This window comes from Dermochelys coriacea, chromosome 7 (assembly GCF_009764565.3).
Source record: "Dermochelys coriacea isolate rDerCor1 chromosome 7, rDerCor1.pri.v4, whole genome shotgun sequence".
Classification (NCBI taxonomy): Eukaryota; Metazoa; Chordata; order Testudines; family Dermochelyidae; genus Dermochelys; species Dermochelys coriacea.
Window position 1 is genome coordinate 94,559,500 of NC_050074.1, and position 26,837 is coordinate 94,586,336.

The window sequence follows — 26,837 nt, forward strand, 5'->3', positions numbered from 1 at the left end:
TAAACATATGCTTCTGTGCTTATTTACCTTTTTCTTTTGTCATTGGGGCAGTTATGATGTGCATTATATTTTTTGAAATGCTTCTTTTCTTGCTTTACTGAGGATCCCTCTCTATGCAATCCCCTTTTGTCTTTCATGTAGCATAGCTGCTCTGTAATTATGCTATATAAACAGTGCCAGTGAAAGCAGATATTTATCACAGGCATACCAGGAGTGCTGCCAGACTATATATGTATCAATATGTTCAAGCAGCTAACAGTATACATTCAGTCCATTGTCCAACCTTTCCATTTGGCTAGAAGTAGTGTGAGGCTGAGCCCATTCACTGACACAGTCACCTCTGGAAAGCATTTGTAGTTTGCATATGGCTAACGAGGTAAATCAAACTACCAAAATATTGAGTTTTCTGTGTTGTTTCCATTTTAAAATATTTTACCTAATTTAGCTTGAAGATTGCACTATGGATGTGAGAAACAGAAAGAGAGAGGAGTCGAAGATGTCCCCAGGTTATTTTCTGAGCAACAGAGAGGATTATGATGTTATCAGCAGTAAGAGAGAAAGCAGGAAAAGGCGAGGGTTTGGAGGTAGAAATAAGTGACACAATTTTTAATTTTAGCCACACTAAGCTTAAAGTTTTTGGTGAGACATTCAGGAGATGCCAGATTTGTGGATGCAAGGCAAAACAAGAAGCAGGGAGAGGAATGCAAAATATAGTGCCAATTAACAATTGTAATGCTTTCCAAATATTTTAAAAATAAATGCAATAAACAAAATGCAGGGGGAGGAATTTCTCTGGTAAGCTAAGGACTTTATGCAGTGCAAAAGGACCTTGAACCAGTCAGAGATAGCCAATGACACATTCCCCTTACACAAGAGAACTCTGCCTCCTTCTGCACTAACTGTCCCTCCCCTCCACCCTCAGCTTGGGTGTTAGGGGAAGGGAGTGCAGTGTGGTGGTAGTGGTAGTGGGGTGATTTGAGGGGGCATGGTAAAGAATTGCCCAATCCTCCATTGGTGTAAATTTGAGTTGCCATTGGGGTTTGACACACGTGAATCAGGGAGCCCCAACTGGCTCTCTTCTTCCCCTTTGGAAGTAGTAGAGAATCAAGACCATGGTATAAAGGATATATTGATGCTTTTTGGAATGACAGGTGTATCTCAGTCATAGTTTTGCCATCCCCTGAGTATTGTGGCCATCCCAAATCCATATCAAGTGAAACATTTCTGCTGCCCAGGGCATCATGTATATTTTTTTTTCTGTTCTGTCTTGTGGATCTCTTCAAAGTACTGTTCTGATTCTTTCATCAATCCCATCATAAAACCTTATTTTACAGGTATTTATAATTCAATTACAAAAGTTTGGTCTTTGTTAAAATCCCCCTAATTTTAGGTTTGCAAAATTTGTCCCCTAGCTTGCAGGTTTTTTCAAAAATTACTGATTGCAGATGCTTTTAATTAACAAATTTCTTTAAAAACCTACAAACCAAACAATATTTTTAAAGGGTGTTGCGGTTTTTTTTGTACAAATTCATCCAGAATTTTGATAGCAGTTTTTTTTAAATAAATTTTTAAAATAAAAGCAGAATGATAAAATTCATATTTGGAAACCAGATGTTTCAAACATACAGGAAATTTTTCTCTTCATGTTTTTTCTTATGCACATCCATATTAAATTTAAGCATAAGTCAACAAGCTTTGGGATTTAATTTGTTTTTGTTGGTTTGTGTGAATCCACCTTTTCCTTTACAGAAGTGAAGATTTTTTTTAATGTTACAAAGGTCATCAATGAAAACACTCCAGAACTTTGGAAAAGTTCAAACTCAGATCCAAATTTTGTGGCTTTGCCATATTTCTAATGTGTTCATTGAATGTACTGTACAAATCTATCTTCTTTTTTCACTACTCATTCAGGATCTTAATGTCAGAAAGGATGGACTTATTTAGAGACCTCATAATAATGCATTATCCTATATTCTATTTTCTCACACATAAGGACTTGATGTTTAACATAAAATAGCAGAAACAAAACAGGCCTTCTGTTCTAATCATGTTAATGCTTTCCAAATTCCCAATCCATATTTTTTGTGTCAGTTAATATTTATATACAAAATAGATGCCTAGGGTAAAAGTCCTGTTCCTAGTGAAGTCAATGGCAAAACTCTCATTGACTTCAATGGGGTCAGGATTTCACACATAGAAGGGAAAACTTATAAATATTACACAGTGTGCTCGACAACTTTTTTTTTTTTTTTTAAGAGTTGGACATCAATTTAGTAAATGTAATATTGCATTGCATACACTAATAGCATCCATATGATATAAGGACTCTTTAGAAGAATTAAAAGTACATTTTTGGAAAGCATAGATGATGTGCAGATAACACACTATGGTACAGATGTAGAAATTTCATCAATTACATTCCAATTTCCAGTGCTTAAGCAGTATGTCAACCGCACTCGGCAAAATGGTTTCTCCAACAGCAGTGCATGTATGTATGAAGCTAATGCATGAAGATAACCAAAGTGGGGATTTAGGTGCCTTGGTCATGTGGCTTTCACTTCTCTTTTGATAATTCTGTAGAGAGATTTTGGAGTGAAGGATGCTTTTATATCACATATAATAACATATTTACAATTACTAGGGACTAACAGTTCCTTTACATGTCATATATCTACACTTCAGAATTTGATTAGTTTAGCCCTACTACCAATATTTGAATTTTGTTTAAAATTAGATTTTCCAGGGGAAGACGTACTGATTAAACAACAGTAAATAAAAACATAATTCTGTTACCTTGCTAAGACTCAACTGTGGCTGATAGTACAGGGTCTCCATAAATTGGAGCAGATAAATAAATAGCAGTTCAATACTTGTTATGAAAGAACATTTATAATAATACATAATAAGGTCATTGGATAGCTAAAGAAATTGGTAAATTGTTTTATCTGGTCTTTACCATGTGACTATTTCTCTCCAAAATCTCAATTTATCTTATAATGATTTTAGCCTAAATCACTGGCATTTTATGAATGAGCATTGCTTAATAATTTTAACAGCATCCAAAATATAGATCATATTTACAGTTTGTGGTGGGGATTTGTGGGATTTGGATTTTAAACATTTTTCAAAGCTATTAAAAATATTGTGTGAAAAGACATTTGAAGGTATATCAGGAAAAAAAATTAGTCTTAAACCAGTCAGCACCTTGAACACTACGTTCTGATGAAAGATTCAGAGACCATAAATAATTATGTTTTGCAGTAAATCCCCCTAATTCAGTGTTAAGAATGAAGCTTGTTGCACTAATGCAAACAAAGTTGTTTCCATGAAAAACTCATTCATCTATCTTCAACATTGTGAACTAGTGGAAAAAAATGTAGATTAGAAAATGCAAGGTCTTTTAAATTTATTACATACCTGTAGGTGAACAGACAGGTAATCAGAGTTTCTGAGGGCAAACTGCTCCTTTAGAAGTTGTCATAAATCCTCATACAAGTATGAAATTATTTGTTGCCATGGGATACTTCTGATTTTATCTTAAAGTTAGCCATGATGACTGAAATACAGTACATTTTAATATCCAAACAGGATAATTACCTTCATGATAGAAATGAGGAATTTTGAGTAGTTCATTTGGTGTGTATACTGACCTGCTATTTTCTGGATTTCTTTTGGTTTGCACAACAATCTAATTATAATACCTCTAAATTAGAACACAATGGGTAATATAAACACAGAAAATCACTAGCGGTAATCATTGCTTCCAAATAAGTTTGGTACAGTATTTGCTCTTCATGGAAGATTCTTATTCATAATGTAAATTATATAATTAATTTTGCAATTTTGAAAGTTGTTGCAAGTATTTATAATTCTTCACATTTTTTAAGACTCCGGATTGTCCAAAATTTTTAAAGCTGCAAATTGGCAATAAAAAGACTTGTGAGCATTAGCAACTATTTTATAAGCATGTATGGAGTAAAATATGAGAGTCTTCAAAAAGAGCAAAACAACCCAAATTACTGTGTGTGTGTGTGTATGAAGATCCTTTGGAACAAAATCTCCGTGAAATTAAAAATTATTACATTTGATTTAGAGATAGTCCTGGACCCACTTGTAAGTGAACCAACCAAGCAAAGTATGGGCCAGATCCTGCACTCCTCCTTGCACACCCAAAACAAATCAGTGAAAATGGGTGTGAGAGGAATGCTGTGTTGGGTCCCACAAGAGTATAAATACACTCTCACACATTTTCTCTGTTTAGTTTTTTAAACATTGTTACAAGAACCAAAACATAAATTCCCCAATTCTGACAACTTTCAACGTTTCATTGGGTATGTAATAAATACTATAGTTCAACAAATAAAGCAACAAATCATCTCTGTATAATTCCTAAATAAGTAAGTTAAACATGTTGTGAAATATAAAACTTGTATATGAAACTGAATTTTCCTTCTTTATCACCTGCCCCCAATGTAAAACATTATAAACCCTGTTTTTTATTTACCCTCTTTTTTTGTTTTGCTCTTTTTTATGAATGGATCCTTATGAGCAGCTTACAGAAAAGGTAATTACAATGTTCTTTATTTATAATAGCATAGTGCTTTCTTGTAGGTCAAAGCTCCAGGTAGAAATCGGTAAGTTAACTTTGTATTCTGGCTTTGGTACTTTTAAGGGGGTGGAGTAGGGATTTGTAAGAAAAACATCAAAATAAAATACTGCCTGCACTTTTTGACCAGAATGAAAAATTTAAAAAAAATTATGCAAAATGGAAATGTAAGCTTCCACATAATCCAAAAGTTATTCAAAACAACAGATTTGTTGATTTGAGTAACACCAATTACTTCTATAAATGCCAATCCTTTAGTATTTTTCATAGTTTTTATTCATTGTAAACATATTAGTACCTAGATTTTTTTCTTGAGTGATTATTTTTTAGAAATAACAGGTGACTTTCACTGTCTAATCCCTATAGAGTTAGATACACAACATATCTATGATAAGCTGCTAACAAAATAATTGAAAGGAACTGTTAAAATTATTTCCTTGCTCACTATAAAGGTGCAGCACTAGGACAGTATACATTTGTTTTTTTTACACACCGTTGTGAAGTATAAGGGGAAAGAAAAGTGAGGTAATAGTTTCCAGAATTCACTGATGGTTTCACTTCTCCTTCCTAATGGACATATCCTGTAGACTTTACTGTGACAAAACTCCCCTTGAAGTCAATAGGCCAGATCCTCCGCAAGTGTAAAGGCAGCATAGCTATATTGACTTTAGTGGAGTGACACCAATTTACACTAGCTGAGGATCTGGACCAATATAATTCTAACTGTATCAGTATTATTGAAATCAATAAAAAGAAAAGGAGTACTTGTGGCACCTTAGAGACTAACAAATTTATTAGAGCATAAGCTTTCGTGAGCTACAGCTCACTTCATCGGATGCATTTCCGAAAGCTTATGCTCTAATAAATTTGTTAGTCTCTAAGGTGCCACAAGTACTCCTTTTCTTTTTGCGAATACAGACTAACACGGCTGCTACTCTGAAAATTGAAATCAATGGGAGTTTTACCTGTCTCTGGACCGATGTATTTAACTCCCATACAAAAGAATTTTATGACCTGTTTACTCTAGGTATTATGAATAAATTAAATGTATGCATTTTGAAGGAGACAGTCACGACAATATCTAGAATTCATTGCAATAGCCAAAATGCATAGATTGCTGTGGCTAGGTGCATATTCAAGAAGAAGTGCTGGACCAAGTATTACGTGCTGCTGTAGGCAGGATGCTAGACAAGACAGACCATTGGTAAGATCCGGTATTGTAATTCCTATGAGTTAAGTAAGATAGTTTAGCCCTAATTTTAAATTTCATTGCTCTCTTTTTGATTCAGACCTTTATTATTATTTGAATAATAGTTTTTGTTATACATTTAATTAATCATTGCATCTGTCTTATAGATGATAGAAAGAGGCTGGAGTGCATGCTGTAAAGTTCATTCTTGTCTACTACTAAAATGGATTTTTCTTTTTTTAAGGAAGAAGAAACTGTTGATTGGTGGAGCAAATTTTACGCTTCAATAGAAGAGCATGAAAAATGTGGACAATATATTCAAAAAGGATATGATACTTTAAAGGTACTATATAAAAAAATTAAAGGGACGTGTTTTGGTAGGTCAAAATATTTTCTCTTTTTGACATATAATTATTTTTATGTGATTGTTAGTCTCCAAAACATGTCTTGTCTTTTCACATTGCCATAATTGTAAGCAATCCAACCTCATCGTAAATTTCATCTGACTTCTCTCCAAAATATCATGTTTTGCATAACAGAACTTGAACAGTGAAACTGGTGGTTTTTGCACAGCCCCTAAATGGATTGGAGTCAATTTCCCATTTTCACCTGGTCAAAAAAAGAGACATATAGATGTCTATCTACCTGATATGTTGGTTCATAAATAGTTAAGTATCTCAATACCAGATGCAACCACAAATAAATGCAAGCACATAATTGCCTGTAATTATTTTGGCCATGCAAATAGGGAAGCCAAGATAAAGATAAGACCCTTAATATCCTTCTGATTTTAATATTAGTAAGGAAAGTTGTGACTCTTCCCACATCAAATTTGTCACGATTTATGCCAAAGGGCATGTGGGGAGGAGAGGGGAAGGGAGTGAAAGTCTTGCAGTTTTTTCCTCCATTGACAAGACACAGATATTAAGGGCTTGATCTTGCACCACTGATCTCAATAGGAGTTTTACCATTGATTTCTTCGGAGAAACACTCAGAAGCACAATGATGGAGTCTGCAGTTCTGTATGTTTAATAAATATTTTTCTTGGTGCATTGGTGTAAGTTGGAACCAGAAATATCCTTTCTAAGACCACTCCCACTTTTTCATGTATACACCTATGGGGGCACAAGTGAGTTTGAGGTTCTGGAATGCAGTTGATTCAGGTTTTGATTAAGACACAAGTGGGGACTGGCAGCACCAGAAACAACACACATTTTCCAAATAGATTCTGTTCTTCTCCCCCTGTAAAGAGGTAAGGTCGCAAATAATACTGAATGGTTTTGTGCCCTAACATCTCCTAAGTGGAGTACAGCTTTGCTACAGCAAAATGACGCAAGCTTTTTAATGGACCTGGTGTATGTGTTAAATTTTTAAATGTCACTTCAATTTTACTTTAGGTATATGATTGTGAACTGGAGGATGTACCTGAATTTAAGCACCTGACAGACTTCTGTGATACATTTAAGCTGCACAGAGGCAAATCAGAGGACAATGATGACCCTTCAGTGGTTGGAGAATTTAAGGTAAAAAAAAAAAAAGGATCCTATTGTTGTACCCGAAATGAAAAAGTAACCAAATGCTGGATGTAGCCCTTTGAATGTATCACTTACACATACATTGAGATTACTCCTGTGCCAGACACATTCTGTTTGATTCTGAGAGGTACATTGCACCTACCACTCCTACTCAAACTCTGATTTAGCAAACCACTTAAGCATGTGCTTGAATACATTCCTATTCAGCAAAACACTTTGAGCTTGCTGAAGTCCCATTGACTTCCTTAGGACGTAACCATGTGTATAAGTGCCTTGCTAAATAGGGATGTTTGTCTGAGTGGAAAATGCAGGTGCTCAGAGCCTCTCAGGATCAGGCCCTTTCCTTTCAGTGGCATAGTGGGGGAACAACATAGCATATATCTCTCTCCTCCAGAGATACTTGCATGTTAATTCAGAGGACCAATGTTGCACAGGCATATGTTGAGAAGCATGTTATTTTCCCATGGTGACTGCTTAGACAGGAAGCTGCCCTAGTACTGTGGTTTTGAAATAATAGGTTTAAAAGAAAAAGTTCAACTAAGCCCTCTCCCCGCCAAAAACCATTCTGCTGTATCTGTTAAAAATACATTTTACATTATTATATAGTTAAAGGAAATAACAGGCCAGATTGTCAACTAGAGTGAATAAGTTTAGCTCAATTGGAGTTCAATGGAGGAAGGCCATTTCACATCAGCTGAGGACATGGTATGCAGTCTCTATTTTAATATAATGAAGGCATATAAAGTAAAATTCTGGCCTCGCTGAAGTTGATAGCAAAACTTCCATTGACTTTCAGAGGGGCCAGGATTTTACCCATAACGTTTCTCAGTCAGGTGTACTTTTGGAATCAAATCTGAGACAGATTATGTACTCCATTCTACACTCTTTATGTGGCTTTGTTCACAAATTATAAATATAAACATTAGGGCTGTCAAGTGATTAATCGCACTGTTAAACAATAATAAAATACCATTTATTTAAATATTTTTGGATGTTTTCTACATTTTCAAATATATTGATTTCAATTACAACACAGAATACAAAGTGTACAGTGCTCACTTTATATTTTTGATTACTAATATTTGCACGGTAAAAAAACAAAATAAATAGTATTTTTCAATTCACCTCATACAAGTACTATAGTGCAATCTCTTTATCATGAATGTTGAACTTACAAATGTAGAATTATATACAAAAAACTGCATTAAAAATAAAACAATGTAAAATTTTAGAGCCTGCAAGTCCACTCAGTCCTACTTCTTATTCAGACAATTGCTGAAACAAACAAGTTTGTTTACAGTTGCAGGGGATAATGCTGCCCACTTCTTGTTTACAATGTCACCTCAAAGTGAGAACAGGTGTTTGCATGACACTGCTATAGCCAGTGTCGCAAGATATTTAGGTGCCAGATGCGCTAAAGATTCATGTCCCTTTATACTTCAACCACCATTCTATTGGACATGCATCCATGCTGATGATAGGTTCTGCTCAATAATAATCCAAAGCAGTGCAGATTGACGCATGTTCATTTTCATCATCTGAATCAGATCCCACCAGCAGAAGGTTGATTTTCTTTTTTGATGGTTTAGGTTCTGTAGTTTCTGCACTGGAGTGTTGCTCTTTTAAGACTTCTGAAAGCATGCTCCACATTGTGTCCCTCTCAGATTTTGGAAGGCACTTCAGATTCTTAAACCTTGGGTCAGTTAGAAATCGCACATTGATTCCTTCTTTGCATTTTGTGAAATCTACAGCGAAAGTGTTCTTAAAATGAACAGCATGTGTTGGGTCATCATCGGGGACTGCTATAATGGGAAATATATGGCAGAATGTGGATAAAACAGAGCAGGGAACATACAATTCTCCCCCAAGGAGTTCAGTCACAAATGTAATTAACAAATTTTTTTAACAAGTGTCATCAGCATGGAAGCATGTCCTCTGGAATGATGGCCAAAGCACGAAGGGCCATACAATTGTTTAGCATATCTGGCATGTAAATACCTTGCAATGCCAGCTACAAAAATGCCATGCAAATGCCTGTTCTCACTTTCTGGTGACATTGTAAATAAGAAGAGAGTGGCATTATCTCCTGTAACTGTAAACAAACTTGTTTGTCTTAGCAATTGGCTGAACAAGAAATAGGACTGAGTGGACTTGTAGGCTCTAAAGTTTTACATTGTTTTGTTTTTGAGTGCAGTTATGTAACAAAAAAGATCTACATTTTTAAGTTGTACTTTCACGACAAAAAAATTGCCCTACAGTACTTGTCTGGGGTGAATTGAAAAATACTATTTCTTTTGTTTATCATTTTTACAGTGCAAAAAATAATATACACTTTGATTTCAATTACAACACAGAATACAATATATATGAAAATATAGAAAAACATCAAACATATTTAATAAATGTCAATTGGTATTCTATTGTTTAACAGTGCAATAAAAACTGTGATTAATCACGATTCATTTTTTGAGTTAATCATGTGAGTTAACTGCGATTAATCGACAGCCCTAGTAAAAATATTTTCAATGTGATTTATACACAGAAGGAAACCAGCAGAGGTATCTTTGAAATGGTGAAATACACATAAACACACTGGGCTAGATCCTCAACTGGAGTAAATCAGCATAGATCCACTAAAATCAAAAGAGCTACACAGATTTAAACTAGCTGAGGATCTAACCTTACATACATTATGGGCTTGATCCAAAGCCCACTGACATCGATGGAAAGACTCCAATTGACTTCAACAAGCAAGATCAGGATTTAATTTTTGTGTGCATATGCAAAGCAGTCCTTCCCTAAAGCAGGAGATGGACAAGATAAACCTAGCAAAATGTCTCCTCTGTCTCTAACTTGTATGATTCTGGTACATATTCTTTTTAGGGCTCCTTTAGAATCTATCCATTATCAGATGATCCCGCTGTACCAGTTCCTCCTCGTCAATTCCGTGAGTTACCAGAGAGCGGATCTCAGGAATGCATTGTGCGAATTTATATCATTAGAGCCTTAGCTCTCCAACCCCAGGATAACAATGGGCTGGTGAGACTCTTTACTTTTATGAGGTTCAGGAGCTAACTTTGCGCTTAAGAATTCAGTGATACCAAGAAAAATTGGCACATGAAAAAAAAAGTAATTACCTAACTGTATTGTTTCCCATCTTGTTTCCAAACAGTGTGATTCTTATATAAAAATAACCTTAAGTAAAAAAGTAATTGAAGACAGAGATCATTATGTTCCCAATACTCTCAACCCAGATTTTGGCAGGTAACTCATTTTCTGATGGTTTTTTATCTGGTGTTTTCTAGAGTGTTTTTATAATCTCTGTCCATGAATAAATCATCACATTACCATCATACCTTCAGTTCTACACTGCACTCATCTTATTTTTATGTATTTTCAAAACTCTCTGACACCTTATTCACAATTGGATGCTGGCTATTTATTAGGGCCCCCTTGTATAAAATTCTGAGCATCTCCAGAAATATGCTGATCCCCCTGCTCTTCTTTTGAAGTCAGTGGAACCTGCATGTGCTCAGCGCCTCTATGGATTTAGGTGCTTAACTTTAGGCACCCGAGTTTGAACAGTTTGGCCCCAGTTTTTAAGACTGTAAATGTGTTTTCACTGTACATATAAAGAAGTGATCTATATATATTGTGAATTGCTAATAGACATCTACCTTGCTTGTGAGTTTTCTTTACTTTATAACAATCTGAAAGCTGCTAGAATGTATGTGCGATGGGGACACAGTGTGACTTGTATAAGAGAGTGCATGTCTCAGATGTTTTGATATTTATGCCACCCAAAACCACAAATTAGATGAAGAAGTTTTGCAAAGAGGAAACTGAGAATAATCATCACAATTACGGATTGGTAAGGTGAAACTCTTAACGTTTCTGCGCATACAAAAAACATGGATTAAAAACAGTGAATTCTGCAAAGTAGCTATCAGGCCCCAGACAAGGATCTTTAAAGGGCATTCTCTAAACTGTTGATAGCTGTTGTCTACGTTCCAACTCTGGCTGCGTGTGATTACAATGATTCTAAAAAATCTGCAGGCGGCAGAGGTAGGATCCTTAAAGCCACAGTACCCATATGAACACATACAGATTTATTAATGTGTGTAGGCACACTGCAAAACAGCAATGGTAACTCTAATTTTAGGTCTATCAGCACCAATGGTATTTCTTTAAATTTCTTAAAAAATTACTACTTCTCAGAAATGAACTTTCATGACCATTAATATTTAACTGGACCTTGTACATTTAGAATGTATGAACTCAGCTGCTTCTTGCCTCAAGAGAAGGATCTGAAAATTTCAGTCTATGATTATGATGTACTGACTCGTGATGAAAAAGTTGGTGAAACCATCATTGATCTTGAGAACAGGTTCCTTTCTCGCTTTGGAGCTCATTGTGGCATACCACAGCAGTACTGCATGTAAGTCACGCTTTTGTCTCCTCAAACATTGTGCCAGTAAAGTAAGATCTCTAATCGTTGAAAAAGCCAGGCTTTCTTCACTATCATTTGGTGTAATAGAAAATGCTAAGGGCTCTTTGCTACCTGTTTTGTGTACCTATAGAATCATTTACATTCTAAAGAAAAACTGCAATTTTTTAGGAAGAGTTTACAAAAACTGTTACTCCACACATTCTGAGGCAGATTCTTTCTTTAGATGTAGCCTTTTGTTAGTGGATACAGAGAGAGAACATGTAATCCAATTATCTGACAAAGACAGGGCATTAAATACAAAAACATGAGTTGCATTAAGACGAATTTGCTGTAACGATTTCTCCTTTCCCAATATACATAGATGAGTCTTAAAACAATACATATGAGTAACTTTAACTGACCTTGAATGGAATATTATCTTTATAAAATCCTCACTAATGCAGCAAAGTCAAATGGCAAAATTTCGCTATCGCATTTTTTAATATTTTTGGGAGGAAACCAGTATATAGTGTACTAATTCCAAGATCTGCTCTATTTCCTAAAAGTTCAGGTGTAAATACCTGGCGAGATCAACTGAAACCAACACACATTTTGCAAAATATAGCCAGGTTTAAAGGCTACTCTACTCCTATCCTCTCAGAAAATGGAAGCAGGATTAACTATGGAGGACGAGACTACACCTTGGAGGAATTTGGTGAGCTCATTGCTATTTATTGCATGTTTATCTCTTTTGAATGCACAGATTTATAGAAATAAAAAACTTTAAATTATAACAATGTGAAAAATAAGAGTAAAAAACAAGTACATTTTGTACTAAAGTTTGCATTCTCTCTCTGCATGGACAGGTAAATACAAGAATGGTTGCAGTTTGTTTGATTTGGAAAAGTATGAATACAGTCAATTACTAAATGCAATTCTGGGTCATGAGTTCAGCCCTATTTCAGATCTTTCTTTTTATTTCAGAGACTAACAAAATATTGCATCAGCACCTTGGGCCGAGTGAAGAGCGTCTAGCCCTTCATATCCTTAGAACCCAGGGCTTGGTCCCTGAACATGTGGAGACAAGGACCTTATACAGCACCTTCCAGCCCAACATCTCACAAGTACGATAAACTGGTTTCACCTTTGATTTCTGCAATGCAGAACACTAGCATGCCTACATTTATAGCACATGTTGCTACTATAATTGGGGGTGGGTGAGGGAAAAAGGGTAGCAAAAGTATTATTGTGCCCAGATACTAGGGCATGGTCACATTAGGGAGGGATTACATAGAATGGAATTTTATTCTGTTGTGATCACCCCAGATGGATTTATCACACGCCAAAGGAGTGGGAGAAGGGAATGAACATCTATTTGCAGGGACCATACTGAGTGCCACTCCAATAGCAAGAGAGTAAGTCTAATCCAGTGTTTGGAAGTCATCCTTTTCCATTGATACGAAACATGTTACCATTGTGAAGTTCCACCAGGCTGATAAATTTGCAACCATAAAGGCTCTTAGTTTGAACTGCCAGTAGCAGACTGCGTTCCTACAACTGGAAAATCTTTTCTCTCACAAATAGAGCTCATGACAGTGACAACCAGATTATCCACCACCCAGTCAAGAAACTAATTACAACACAAGAAAGTAGCTAAGGGGATGGTTTGCAAAGCCTCTAGAGAGGCTGTTTCACAAGGTTTCTGTGTATGAATTTCATTGGGTAGGAGTAAAAGGAGGGGAGGAGTTTTTGTGCCAGTAACATTTGCAAAATTTCCTCTGTTTTCACAGCAAACTATTTAGTCTGAGAAAAAGCTTGAGAGAGATGTGAATCACAGTGTATTAATAAAGACTAACAACACATTCATTCAGTTCATCAAGGGTGAAATTCTGGCCCCATTCAAGTCAATAGGAATTTTGCCATTGACTTCAATGGAGCCAGGATTTTCTCCCAAGTGTCTATGCCAGTTTCATTCAGGGTAGACTGTGCTAGAGGGTCCTCAGATATAAAGTCCACTAGGACAGCCAGGGAAATGCACTGGTTGATCCCATCCCTGCTGCAGCCTCTGCCCTCTCATGGAGTCCCCAGAGGACATTAAAACTGGCTTGCCTCAGGGGAACCCTCAAGGGGATTATTGGTGCAAATTCCACCTGACTTTATTTAACAGTGGATCCTCTTCAGGGTACAGTGACCCGTGTTGGCATAGCAAAGTTTAAATTGCACCTTCTTGTGCCAGCGGGATGAATCGAGCCCTTACTCTCCAGCATTCACTAATTACAAGCAGGTGCTCTATACAGTGTATTCAGCATCCACCAAGAAAGGTGTTCATGAGAGGCATTGGAGAGAATGCATAGCTTCTTGTTATGGTTGAGGGGTTACTGATAATGAAATAGACTTTCAGTGGGAATAGAGCAGAAATCTACTATGGTCACATTTTGGCCTTTTAAAACTAATAAGGAAGATGACCTCATCTAGTTAAGAAGTGCTTCAAGGACAGGGACCTGTTACCCATGCAACATAGGCCATCTGCTCTAAAACACGAGGCACATTTGTGGGGCCACATAATGTCATAAAACAAAATAGCAATTGTGATTCCTATGGTTTCAAAGTTTGTACAAACTGAGGGCCCAGCCTTGCTCTGATTAAGAACAGTGAGAACTTTGGCACTGGCGTTAGTAGGAGACGGTCTTGGCCCCAGGACTGCTGCTAAAATTAGTTCTAGAAGCACTTACAGACTTCTGGGCACCATCTCAGGCTCTGCACAGCCTAGTACCCTGGGGTTCAATCAGAATTTTCACACCTGCATGTTTTTTAAACATGTAACCAACAAAAATCCCTTACTTGACTTCTTCACCAATGCAGGGAAAGCTTCAGATGTGGGTGGATGTTTTCCCCAAAAGCTTGGGACCTCCTGGCCCTCCCTTCAACATCAATCCCCGCAAAGCCAAGAAGTGAGTAGCCGTGCATTGATTGTGCACTGTACAGACCTTGGTGCACAGTCTTGGCCAATTCACTCTCTTTCCCCAATCATCTTCTCTGTCAGGTACATCATGCGGGTGATTATTTGGAACACAAAGGATGTCATTCTGGATGAAAAAAGTATCACGGGGGAAGAAATGAGCGACATCTATGTGAAAGGGTAAGGGTGCCCTCCCTCTGACCTGCTCATGTGAGGGTATTTAATGAGATCTTTAAAATGTCTAAATCTTACATCCAGTACCTGTAATAAAACCATGAATAAAATAATCATATGCAAAGCCAGCGCTGGCATGGTCTAAGTATAACTTCCGGGTTGTGAGATAAAGCCTAACTAAATAACCAGTAGTGTGATAAACTGGAAGTTGATTCTAGCTGGAAATATGTCTACAGATGGGAAAGGATTAAAACTGTAACTTGGTGCCTGTATCTTAACACCTGGCAATCCTGGTTATTGAGTGTTTCCTTGACTGCCAGCTAATGGAGGAAAGGGTGCTGACGTGGGTGAGTGTCTCTCTTGAAATTCCATTCTGGACTTGAGAAAGTTTAATCAAAATTGCTATTTCCATGATAAGTTTTGATTTAGACAAATCTGCATTTTCCGACAAAAAAAATTTAGTCAAATTCCTGAGCAGCTCTAGTAATTAACCTGGGGCTATACGGCAGCTGGGAGGTCTGATTCCCAGATCATGTGGACATACATGGACTAGCTCTGCTCGAGTTAGTTTGCTAAAATTAGCAGTGTAGCTGTGGCGACATGGGTAGCGACTCAGGCTAGCTACCGGAATACAGTCTCACCCAAGCCCCTGGGGACATACTTGGGCAGCTAGTCTAAGTTGCCACAGTCACATTGCTAACCTTAGGTGCTATCTCTAGCTGGGAATCACACCTTCCAGCTGCTGTGTAGACATAGCGTATGGCTAAATAGGATTCACAAAGGATTAGGCATTTATTAGATATGAAAATAAAACACATTAGATAGGAAAAAACATATTAGGGATAAACAGACTCATGCTCCACAGCTACCACTAAGTACTAACAGGATATTGGAGAGATGGACCAAAGGTTTAATTTAGGATGGCAATTCCTATGTTCTTATTTACACTGTTGAAATGGGTCCAAACTGAAAGGGCCAAAAATCTGTGTATCAGTCTCCAGCATTTTACAATACAAATCCTATACCTCATGTTTGTAATCACTGCAAAATGTTGTTGCAATATAAACAAGCACTAATAAGTTAGCTGCATAATGTTAAATACAGTTGCATTTTACTTTCAGCTGGATGCCTGGCAATGAAGAAAATAAGCAGAAAACAGATGTGCACTATAGGTCACTGGATGGTGAAGGGAATTTTAACTGGAGATTTATTTTCCCTTTTGAATATCTTCCAGCTGAGCAACTCTGTAAGATTTCTAAAAAGGTGCGGTTTCTCTAGAGTTCAATATAAAGAATTCATATACTCAGTCTGTAATAAAGCATTTGGAGCTAAATTCTGCCCTCAGTTACATTTGTCCATTAAAGAGTTGTATATGCATAGCTGAGGGCACAATTGGGCCCTGTAAGTTGATTTTGCACTGTAAGGGACCTGGCCAATGGGCCTTACTCAAGCAAACTGCCATTGAGCTCACTGGCTACAAATCAGTCCTTAGTTACAGAGAAGCCAGTGGGAATTTTCTGTTTGCAAGTAGGGCAGGATTGGGTCCTAAAATCCACATGTATGAAATCTGTTGGTAAGATCAGAATGCTACTTTGCAAAGATGTTTTTAACAGAAATTATTTTATTCTTAGGAGCATTTTTGGAGTCTCGACAAAACAGAATTCAGAATCCCACCCAAAGTGATCATTCAGATATGGGATAATGACAAGTTCTCCTTGGATGACTACCTAGGTATGACTTTCACAGCTAAGAATCATCATCATTGGAAAGTGAGAGATCACAAATGAACATTTGCAAGTTGCAGCAGAAGGATCAAATTTTCAAATGGACCACTACCAAGCGTCCATTTGTGCATGTATATTTTTGTATCCTAATACCCCTTGTGCATACAGTTTTTGTACTTTGACACAAAATTTCTTCAAGCAAATCAAGCTCTGTTGTTTTTCACTCATCTAAAGTTGTATTGTGTATACAAATGGTAGCATGCAAAATCTGGATGGGCAGATCATTTGTGCAAGAAAAGTTGCATGCACACAAATGGAGGCAGGGTGGAGGCCCTCTTTGAAAATTTAGCCCTATACATATCTTCAGATTGTTCATTCAGAAGGAGAGGTGATTTGATTAAGACTACCTTCTTCAGAATCCTCCATCTCAGTGTTAGTATTTCCTGCTGAATAATGTCAGCATTTCTTCACTATTTAACATGATGAAAAAATCAGACTCTGTGCAGTGCACAGCATACCAGGCTTCCTTACAGAACCACTCCCCCCAACACTTTGACATATTTGAATTCTGATCTGAATTTTGCTGCTTGAACCCAAGTGGAATCTTGAGGCCAGATCCTGGACTGCACAGAATACAGATCAGGAGGTGTCATGCAAAGGGATTGTAAAGCTTAGTCTCCAATATTGCAGCTACACTGCGCAGGGCTGACCTCCCTGCCCTGTGTTAGAGTAGCCTTCAGGATGCTCCGAGTTTATGCTGTGCTGCAAACAGCTACAAGGAGCTGAAAACACAACTGAAAATTGGCTCTCTCATGCTGCTAAAGTACTAAATCATATCATTCAATACGAGAGATATGTGTGTGATGTTTTCTTTAATTTTGAAGTGAGTTTTACTGACAGCACCAGTTTAAGACTAACAGAGTGTGTTTAGGAGTCCTCACAAGACTCTCACTTCCAAGACATACACCTGGATCAATGCACTTTAGTCCTGGCCAGCAGCATCCTTGCTATTCTACTTCATGGCTTATTGTAAGGAGAAATCACCATATATACCATATGTTTAATGTTTTAGATGTACAGAACATATGTCCACAAGGGTCAGACTGAAACCAGATAACTCATTTCATGTATGGCCCTAGTAAGATTTGACTGAAACCACTGTGCTGTTTGGCCAGCTATTTTATACAAAATGCTTTTCTTTTTCACTTTCTCGGGTAGGTTTTGTTGAACTTGATTTACACAACACAGTTATTCCAGCAAAAGTTCCTGAAAAATGCAATATAGACATGATTCCAGAATACAAGGCAAACAACCCTCTCAAGGCTCCCAAGACTGTCTCACTCTTCGAACAGAAATCCATGAAAGGGTGGTGGCCATGTTATAAAGAAAAGGACGGCTCACGTGTTTTGGCTGTACGATTATTTCCTTGTATAAAGTACCTCACTTGTTATGCTTACTGCCTGTTTCTTTCAATGATACTTGGACTCCCCTGCAGCTGAGCTCCTTTGAAGATCTGAATAGCTTTAGTGGTCATTAAGCTTTCAAGCTTATAGACAGATGGACCATTGGGGGTATTAATGCACACAGAGGTTTGGAAGATTTGTTTGGTGGGGAAGTTAAGTACTTTAAAAGTACTTTTGAATGGTTTTAGTATTTAATATTAAGTACTTTTTAATCTCACATAGAATTCAGAAAAATATTGAGCTAGAATCATTCTGGTTATATCCCTATTAAAGCCACTCAAGTTATTCTAGGGATTAGTTTAGCTCATTATGTCTCACTAGGAGTAGTTGGCTCCTTTGTACATGTAGAGTACAAGTAAGGGGAAAAGCTTGAAACCAAAGCTTTTTATGACATTGCAAATATAATTTGTAGTTAATGAAGCCAGACTATTTGCTTGAGCATCAAGCGAATAAAATTGTAAAGGTCAGTAACTGGTATGAATCAGTATACCTGGTTCATGAGGAACTATTTTTATCCTTTAACTGCGTAAAGGTGGCTAAGGGTGTGATTCTTCAAATGCTTATGCAAAAGAGCAGCTCTAAACAGTAGTAGTAAAACTGAATTCACAAGATTACTCATATGAGCAAGAGTTTGCAGGCTCAGGCCTTAAGAATGTATGTTTACCATTGCCCTCTACCTATTAGAGTATCAGACTTTTTCAAATGTATCCGATTATTTCTTTCTAATGACTTGCCTATAAACCCTAATACTGGGATGAGGTAGATGATGAAAATATAACTATTCACCAATACTGAACTGATTTTTTTTAAATGTTTCCAACAGCCTTATATAGGGTGAGATTTTTATTAATTATGAAGAAACACAGACCTGGGCTTGTCATTGGAAGAAAAGTTGTATTTTTTCTTTCACTTTATAAACAATGTATTTTGCGGATATGAACCAAGCATATAGCTTGGAATCCGACCTGGGGATGGATTACCAAACACATGCTGAATGTGTCTACATTTTTAATTCCAGATTGGGATGTTGTAACATTGTCATAATCCAGAAACACATTTTGAGGTAGCAATTGGAGGAAAATATGAAGAGGGAGCTTATCCAAAACTATACAAGGAGATTTAAAGCCAAACAAACACTTTACATGCTGTTTAAGTAAAATGTTTATATGTGATGTCATATGTTTAACATGTCTTGATTTACTGAAGGGTAAAGTTGAGATGACTCTGGAAGTCCTCAATGAAAAAGAGGTTGATGAAAGGCCGGCTGGTAAAGGAAGAGATGAACCCAACATGAACCCCAAGTTAGACCTACCAAAGTGAGATATATTTTTTTCTTTAGTTACTTTGAAGGCTGCTGTGAGACCCACATACAAACTAAAAAATAATGTTTATGAATGCCACATTTGACAAATGATGCTTCAGCTGTCAGCTGTAATTTGCCAAACTTTATATATAGAAGGCGATTTTGTTTCTCTCTTACAGTTCTTTCCATATGCATCCGAATAAAAATGCAACATATTTTCTGTATAATTGTGCAAACTTAATGAAACTGTCTTTTAGACAAATCAATTATCTATCTTTTTCAACTCTATATAGTTAATTATTAATTGAACTGTGTTTTATTCTCGTACTGAAGTATTTAACTCTCCCTGTTTGTTAACATGATGAATATTGTTCCTTTCAAAATGCAGCCGACCAGAAACTTCCTTCCTTTGGTTCACAAATCCATGCAAGACAATGAAATTTATTGTGTGGCGCAGATTTAAATGGATCTTCATAGGCATTATCATCCTACTGATTGTACTCTTGTTTCTGGCAATACTCTTATATTCACTGCCGGTAGGCATTTTTAAATGTTTCTATGTTGTTGTTCAGTTATGGCATAATGCTTTAAGGTCAAAATGAGGACCTAGTCCTGCACTCTTTATTCAGTCAAGAATAACTATTGACTCTGTTTTAGTGGGGAGTGCAGGATTGGACCCTTACATCTACAACTTCTTAAAATTTAATATACTTTTCAACCTATTGATCCATTATTTATAATGTATGCACTGATGGATAGAGGATTTTGATTGGTTCTAATCAGAAGATTCAGGCAATTAAGAAGTGCCTTAAAAGTGCTTTCTAGATTGCATTGTTGTAGGAATGCAGATAGTAGTACATATTTTGGAGACTGTGGATTTTGTTCTACTTTCATTTGAAATACAATACATTATAAACTAGATCAAACAACTATGCAATAACTTACCACAACTGTTTTTTCACCAGAATAGTTATAACATACTCTGATCTAGTTTTAGTACTATATTTGCTTTGTATAATATTGTATACATTTAAATGTCCAGATTATTTTTTCTGCCTCTGCTTACTGATTTTTTCTTTCTTCCTTTTTTCTAGAATTATATATCAATGAAGATTGTGAACCCAATCTAAAGAAGAGGATTTATTTTTACATTTTGAATAGCAATAAGGTAGTTTTACTTCAGGCTGTGGATCAAATTCAGCAAGGCTTGCTTCTTCATGGTTTTAACCTTGTTCTCTTATATGTTCAACTAGGAAATAGATAAGGGATAAGAATTTAACCAAGGTTAGCCAAGGTTCATGGGGTCATGACTAGTGTAAAAAGTCATGTTCTGTTTATGTTTTGACTTTGATAACATCTGTATGTGGTAAAATTCTGTCTTCCTTGCTTTTAAACCAGATTTTTCATAAAAATTCTCCAGTTGCTCTTATTTTTTTAAATTTTTTTAAATACTTTATTTTGAGAATTATTTTCTACTCTGTCTCTTGACTTAGTAAAAAAAACAAAACAATTACTACTTATATTTTTGTATACCAAACAAATAAAAAGTGCAATAACATTCTGCCATTGTTTTTTGAAAAGGTCACAATATTGCTATATTAAAATCATTGTTAGAACATTGTACTTTAAACTGTATGAGCATAGAAATGAAATAAAACAATACCAAATTACTATTTACTTTGACTTTGTCAGAGTAATTTCATTATAAAAATGATTAAATACCTTACCAACAAAAGAGAGAAATCTCAAAACTGGCAAGCATTATTATTTATTGAATTCCAGGGTGCTTGGCACTGTACAAACTCACAGGAGGACATAAGTCACAAGGAGCTTACAATCTAGCTATCTTTGTTAACTGGTATAATGCTTCCTGTAACTGATATCTTTATACTCCCTGGTAAAAATAAAATAGAAAACTCTCCTACTTAACATTTCTGTATAATTCACTCATGTCCATTTCCACTCTTGCAATTCATTTCCTGATGAACTTATTGATGAATATTTTTAGAGATGATCCTGAACTGGCACATCAGAATGGTTTGAAACCCAAACCCAAGTGTGAATCTTGTAATTGCATCTATGAGTTGAACTAGAAAACGAAATTCTAAATATCCCAGCCTAGCTCTATCTACACCAAAAAATAAAACTATTCAGACCTGAACCCAGATCCAGATTGTGATTCAAACCTATATTTATAGCAGGCCATACTGGAACCATACATCTGAACATGCTCAAATGCTGGGAGGATATGACATCTGTTTCTGAACCTATTTCAAAGTTTTCTAATGCAGTCCCATTTCTAACTGGATCAAGACTTGTGTTGTGATTGCAGAGATGACTATCACAGAGGCTGGAATTAATGCATCAGTATTGAAAACCTCTGCAATGATTATAAGAAATGGCAAGTCTGCCACTGAGTATATCATCAACTGCAGTAAAAGATGTTTTGTCAGTTTTCAGCAAAACTGGGCAAATGACATTGACTTAATTCCATTGAACAAACCGGAGTAAGCATGAAATAATTTCCAGAGTGGGAAGCAATACTGTTTGGGGTGAAACAACCAGCAGTCACCCTGTCAAAAAATAATAGCCCCCTTATTTTTGGTTGTTAAGAAACCTCTTGAGAGTCTTGACCTATAAATGATAGCTCAGAGCTGGAACTAATCACCCTCCAGATGGATTGTCACTTCACTATAGACAAAATAACACTTTAGAAATAAGCAGCAATTGCATCAGCTAATGTTTGATCATTCGTTATTAAAATATGTCTCAATCAATGCCAGAAATCTGACAGGATAAAAATCACAGCAGGCTTGTTTTTCATTATAAGGCTAGAAAATATGTCGCTTGTAAGTGTTGTAATTAGACAAGCATTTAACTTTAAAGAGGTATTTAAAGGACAGCATTCCTCAGAAACCATTCTGAAATAGGATAAGAGATCTGAACAACCCTGTGCACCTAGAATTTGAAGAGTGTCAGGTATTGCCCTTCTCAGCTCACCCTTCTCCAGAGAAGCTTTGTCCAAGCACGCACAGACCTGGCAGTTTCACTGCTATTAGGCAGATGTAATTAAAAACATAACTAAACAGCTTCAGAAAGTGTCCTGTCTCCCTACTTACGTCACTTAAAAAAACATGTAGAGTAGTCTGCAACTGGGAGATTCGGTCATTAATGCAGTGAGAAGATTTTTTAATAGAAATATACACCAATATTTGAGGCCTGCTAGGGCTGCCATGCATCGCTTCAGCAGCACAAAGCAGCCTTAAACTCAGCAGAGGATTCCTCCCAGGTAGGGGAAAACCCCCCGTGATGTAGCAGTTTCCATGACACTCTCATTCTGCCCCAACAGTAGGGAGTATGTTGGAGAAGAGGAGTGTGATTAGGACATCTCTGGTTCCTCCCTCTTCCCAGCTGCTGGAATCATCCTGTGGCAGCCAAAGGCAGCTGGGCAAGACGTAGAGCAACGCTGACATTGTTCTACTTTGGACTAAGGACTACCCTTGACCAGCTCTAAGACTGACAGAACAACCTCAAACACAAAGGCCCACAACCTCTTGTCTACTCTATCAACTGTGGGATTCTCTAACAGGCCCTAACACACAGCCAGACCCACCCTGGTTCTCAGGACAATTTATTTGGCCTCAGAGTGCAGCCACCAACTCTTTTCTGGTTGCGCGCTCACATTTTTCCCTAAAATACTTAATTAGCTTTAGGAAAAACAAATAAATATGCACATATACACGTCCAAATCATTGTAATTTACTTATTGCTAGCTAGTAAATCTGTTGTAAAAAGTGATACTAACAAACATACAAGTATCATTTTTCACAGCAGACTTACTCAGCCCTGGTAATCCTGGACAAATAAAGCCCTGGATGGGGGGTCTGGGGAGGCAGCAGGGACCAGGCGTGATGGGGTGGGTGGGTGGCTGGATGAGGCAGCAAGGGCTGGAGCCTGAAGCCCTGTGGCTGGGGGCCAAAGCCACACAGCCAGAGCCCAGGGCTGGGGCACGAAGCCACATGCCAAGAGCCTGCCACCCCCATGCTGAATCCCAGCCCCTGAGCCCCACTGCCCCTGGGAAGGTGGGGAACTCACCAGGTGCCTGCTCCTCCAGTGTTGTGCCCCAGGTATCTCCAGGGGGGGCAGAGATCAACCCCTGCTGGTGCATTCAGGAGCACCAGGGAGGGGGAGGGGTCATTGTTTTCCTCCCTCCCTCCCGGCTCCAATCACAGCCCAGGAGGCTGTGTGACAAATGCTGACCTTCAGTCTCAGTCAAGGTGCTGACGCTTAGGAGCCAAAAATCCCACTTCTACTCAGACCACTTCCTCTTCCAAACCAGTGTCCGAGCTCTTCCACTTAGGGCCTGTAGTAAACACTCCCTAAACACTCATGGACCCAACCAGTTTTGAGAACATAATAATAGACCTGTAGCCTAGCTGAGGAGAGCACCAGCCATTGCTGGACCTGCTATCCACAACAATCAACAAACAACCCCCTAACTGCCACTTCCATCCCTTCACACCATAGAGCACCTGCATCAAAAGATGAACAAAAAGACGAGACTAGCACACTAGAGAACAAAATGAGAACAGAACCCAACAGACTATAGCCATGAGGGATTGTGAAGGATCTCTCTTCTCCTATAGCAGCTACACAGCGATTGCCTGCAGAAATATTCTGGACTGTGAACTGACAGCCTTTCTTCCATTTTCTAACTCTCACACTGCAAGGCCTACGTCCCAGATAAAATTATGTGGATCCAAGCTGGCCTCTGCATTTTAAGAATTGAAACCAGTGCGTTATCACCCAGGTTTTCCAGGGCCGGGGCTACCTTAGGATTTGGAAGAAGAATAGCTGGCTGAAAGTCAGTCTGGGCAAGAACCAGGCAGAGGTGAGGCTGGCAGGTGGAGAGTAATATTTTGTAGCAATGGCCAAAACAAAACCTCACCAATCACAGACATCTGCCCCACAAGCATCAAGGTATTGCATAGTCTCAGGACCCTTCTGGGTTATTCACTGATCTTGTGGGCACAAATGGCTGCAGCAGCCAGAAATGCCTTCAACTGATTCTGCTGCCCAGCAGGCAGTGTGATTTCCTGTCAGCTGCCAACCTAGCCATGGGGATCCATGTGTTTGTCACCTTCAAGCCTGAATACTGCAACGTGCTTTACCAGGTTAACAGTCACTACCATGAAGAAACCCCAGCTACTACAACCTGTCTTTCATCCAACACAGGGAGTTGACAACACATCATCCATGTTCTCTGCACGCTGTGGTGGCTCCTGATCCACATTAATTACCTGATTGGGCCTTCTTGGCAGCTGGCTGATAAGAGTGGAACTCCCTTCTCCAAGAGCTTGACATGATCTTTATTCTTACCATTTTCAGAGCAAAATGCAAGGCCTCTCTCTCTACACCAGCTTTTACACAATAACTTCCCTGAAGATGTCAAATAAAACCTACCCAAAAGTTCAACTTTGCCCCCCACACTTCTCAGCAGGACATGAGACAAAAGGGAGAAAAACAGTCTCCCAGACTGATTGTTTATTCTTTCTAATCTTCTTTGTTCTCCAATACTCTGCCAATGTACATTACAATTAGATCAGTGAGACAGAACACTCAAGGAGAACCATAATGCGACTCAAAGGGGAGAACTGGCACCTAACCTGTGAGTTAAAAGAAAAAATGAGATCACCAGCTCTCTGATGAACTTGCATTTCTTCTGTCATCCACAAGATGTCATTGTTAGTATCATGTTTTCACACACACATCTTCAGAAAAAAAAATCTACTTGTAATCCAACCCAAAATATATGCCCAGCAATGCAGTCCAATTACTGAGATGTGGAATGAGGTGCATTTAAAATTTAAGCAAATCAGTTCTGGCTTAAGGCACATGCTTTCTAAGACTTCTAGCAAAGCAGCTGACAGCTTAATGAATCTTTTGTTGTAAAGGTTTCAGAGTAGCAGCCGTGTTAGTCTGTATTCGCAAAAAGAAAAGGAGTACTTGTGGCACCTTAGAGACTAACAAATTTATTAGAGCATAAGCTTTCGTGAGCTACAGCTCACTTCATTGAATGCATTCCGATGAAGTGAGCTGTAACTCACGAAAGCTTATGCTCTAATAAATCTGTTAGTCTCTAAGGTGCCATAGGTACTCCTTTTCTTTTTGTTGTAAAGAGGCAGTTATAAGGATCAGAAAAGAGAAGATTAGGATGAAAGTCTGGCCCCATTGATGACAGTGGAAGTTCTGCCACTGAAATTAATGGAGTCAGGATTTCAACCCCAATGTCATTAGAAGCCTAAATATTTATTAACAACCTGAAAGCAGGGTGAATAATGAAATGGCCGCATTCATTGATGAATTTATGGATGTTTGTGACTCCTTAACAGTGAGGCATGATAATACCACCTAGCTCCTATATACTACTTTTTAACTGGCGATCCCAAGGCACTTTACACAGGAGCTCAGTATCATTATCCCAATATCACTGACAGGGAAACTGTCTCCAAAGAGGGCCAGGGACATGCTCAAGGTCATGCAACAAGCCAGCAGCAGAGCTTGAAATAGAACCCAAGTCTCCAGAGTCCCAGCGCAGTGTGCTGTCTTCTATGCTGACTGCTTCCAAATCCAGAAGGACCTAGCAAAACCATGTAACTGGACAATATGAGAGCAGATTAAATTAACTGGAGACATATGCAAGGTGAAACATATTCTGGGGGGGGAATAAACACTTGAAAATACTAAAGGACTCTGATTTTGTTGTAGCAGCTCAGGAAAGGGCTTTGTGTCATTGAGCACAGCTTAGCATGCTTAAGAAAAAGTTAATAAGGTATTAGACTCCATTAAGTAGGGAAGACAGATAAAAACAGGAGATATTAGAATTCTATTGTACCAATCATTAGTTTAGCCTCACTGCAAATACCGTAGTCAGTATTGTCACAAGATCTCAAAAAAGCAATATTACAAAAGGAGTAAGGATTCAAAGAAGGGCAACAATAACAATTAGTGGCATGGGGGAATTGGAGAGCTTTAATACAAGAAGAAATTAAGAGACCATGACTATTTTTAGCCTGGGAAGTAATAGTGTAAGAGGAGAAAGATAGCCATATCTAAACTAATGACTGGTAGAAAATATACCTCTTTATTCTTTCCCATTATACAAAACAAAAACAAACCCACAAGGAACACAAACTAAAAGAAAAAATGTAAAGTAGCTTGAAGGAGACATGCATTATTACAAAGTTTAGTTAACTTATGGAACTCACTTGCACATGATATTATTGAGACAAATTATTTAGTAAAGTTTTAAAAACAGCACCTGCAATTACACTAGTTAGGTAAATATTACAAGTCTCATCAGTCCTTAGACTTCAAGGAATAAGATGTTTATCAGCAGGAATCCCCAGCAGGAAGATATTCTACGAGCAAAAAGGCATTTCCTTCACAATGCAT

General features: G+C 37.7%; 1 protein-coding gene across 3 annotated transcripts in view; it reads left to right on the top strand.

Annotated features, from left to right (window-relative positions):
• The window catches only part of MYOF (myoferlin), a 111,487-nt gene extending 90,428 nt beyond the window's left edge, over positions 1-21,059 (top strand). For all 3 annotated transcript variants that reach the window (XM_038409248.2, XM_038409246.2, XM_043518711.1), the window contains 16 exons: positions 4,553-4,564; positions 6,040-6,138; positions 7,193-7,318; positions 10,214-10,369; positions 10,503-10,594; positions 11,598-11,768; positions 12,326-12,474; positions 12,744-12,883; positions 14,622-14,710; positions 14,803-14,898; positions 16,014-16,155; positions 16,524-16,623; positions 17,835-18,028; positions 19,286-19,395; positions 19,771-19,918; positions 20,477-21,059. In XM_038409248.2, the coding sequence (XP_038265176.1) occupies positions 4,553-4,564; positions 6,040-6,138; positions 7,193-7,318; positions 10,214-10,369; positions 10,503-10,594; positions 11,598-11,768; positions 12,326-12,474; positions 12,744-12,883; positions 14,622-14,710; positions 14,803-14,898; positions 16,014-16,155; positions 16,524-16,623; positions 17,835-18,028; positions 19,286-19,395; positions 19,771-19,918; positions 20,477-20,512 (1,860 nt within the window). In that variant the 3' untranslated portion in view covers positions 20,513-21,059. The remainder of the gene's footprint in view (positions 1-4,552; positions 4,565-6,039; positions 6,139-7,192; positions 7,319-10,213; positions 10,370-10,502; positions 10,595-11,597; positions 11,769-12,325; positions 12,475-12,743; positions 12,884-14,621; positions 14,711-14,802; positions 14,899-16,013; positions 16,156-16,523; positions 16,624-17,834; positions 18,029-19,285; positions 19,396-19,770; positions 19,919-20,476) is intronic.
• The last annotated feature ends 5,778 nt before the right edge of the window (positions 21,060-26,837 follow it).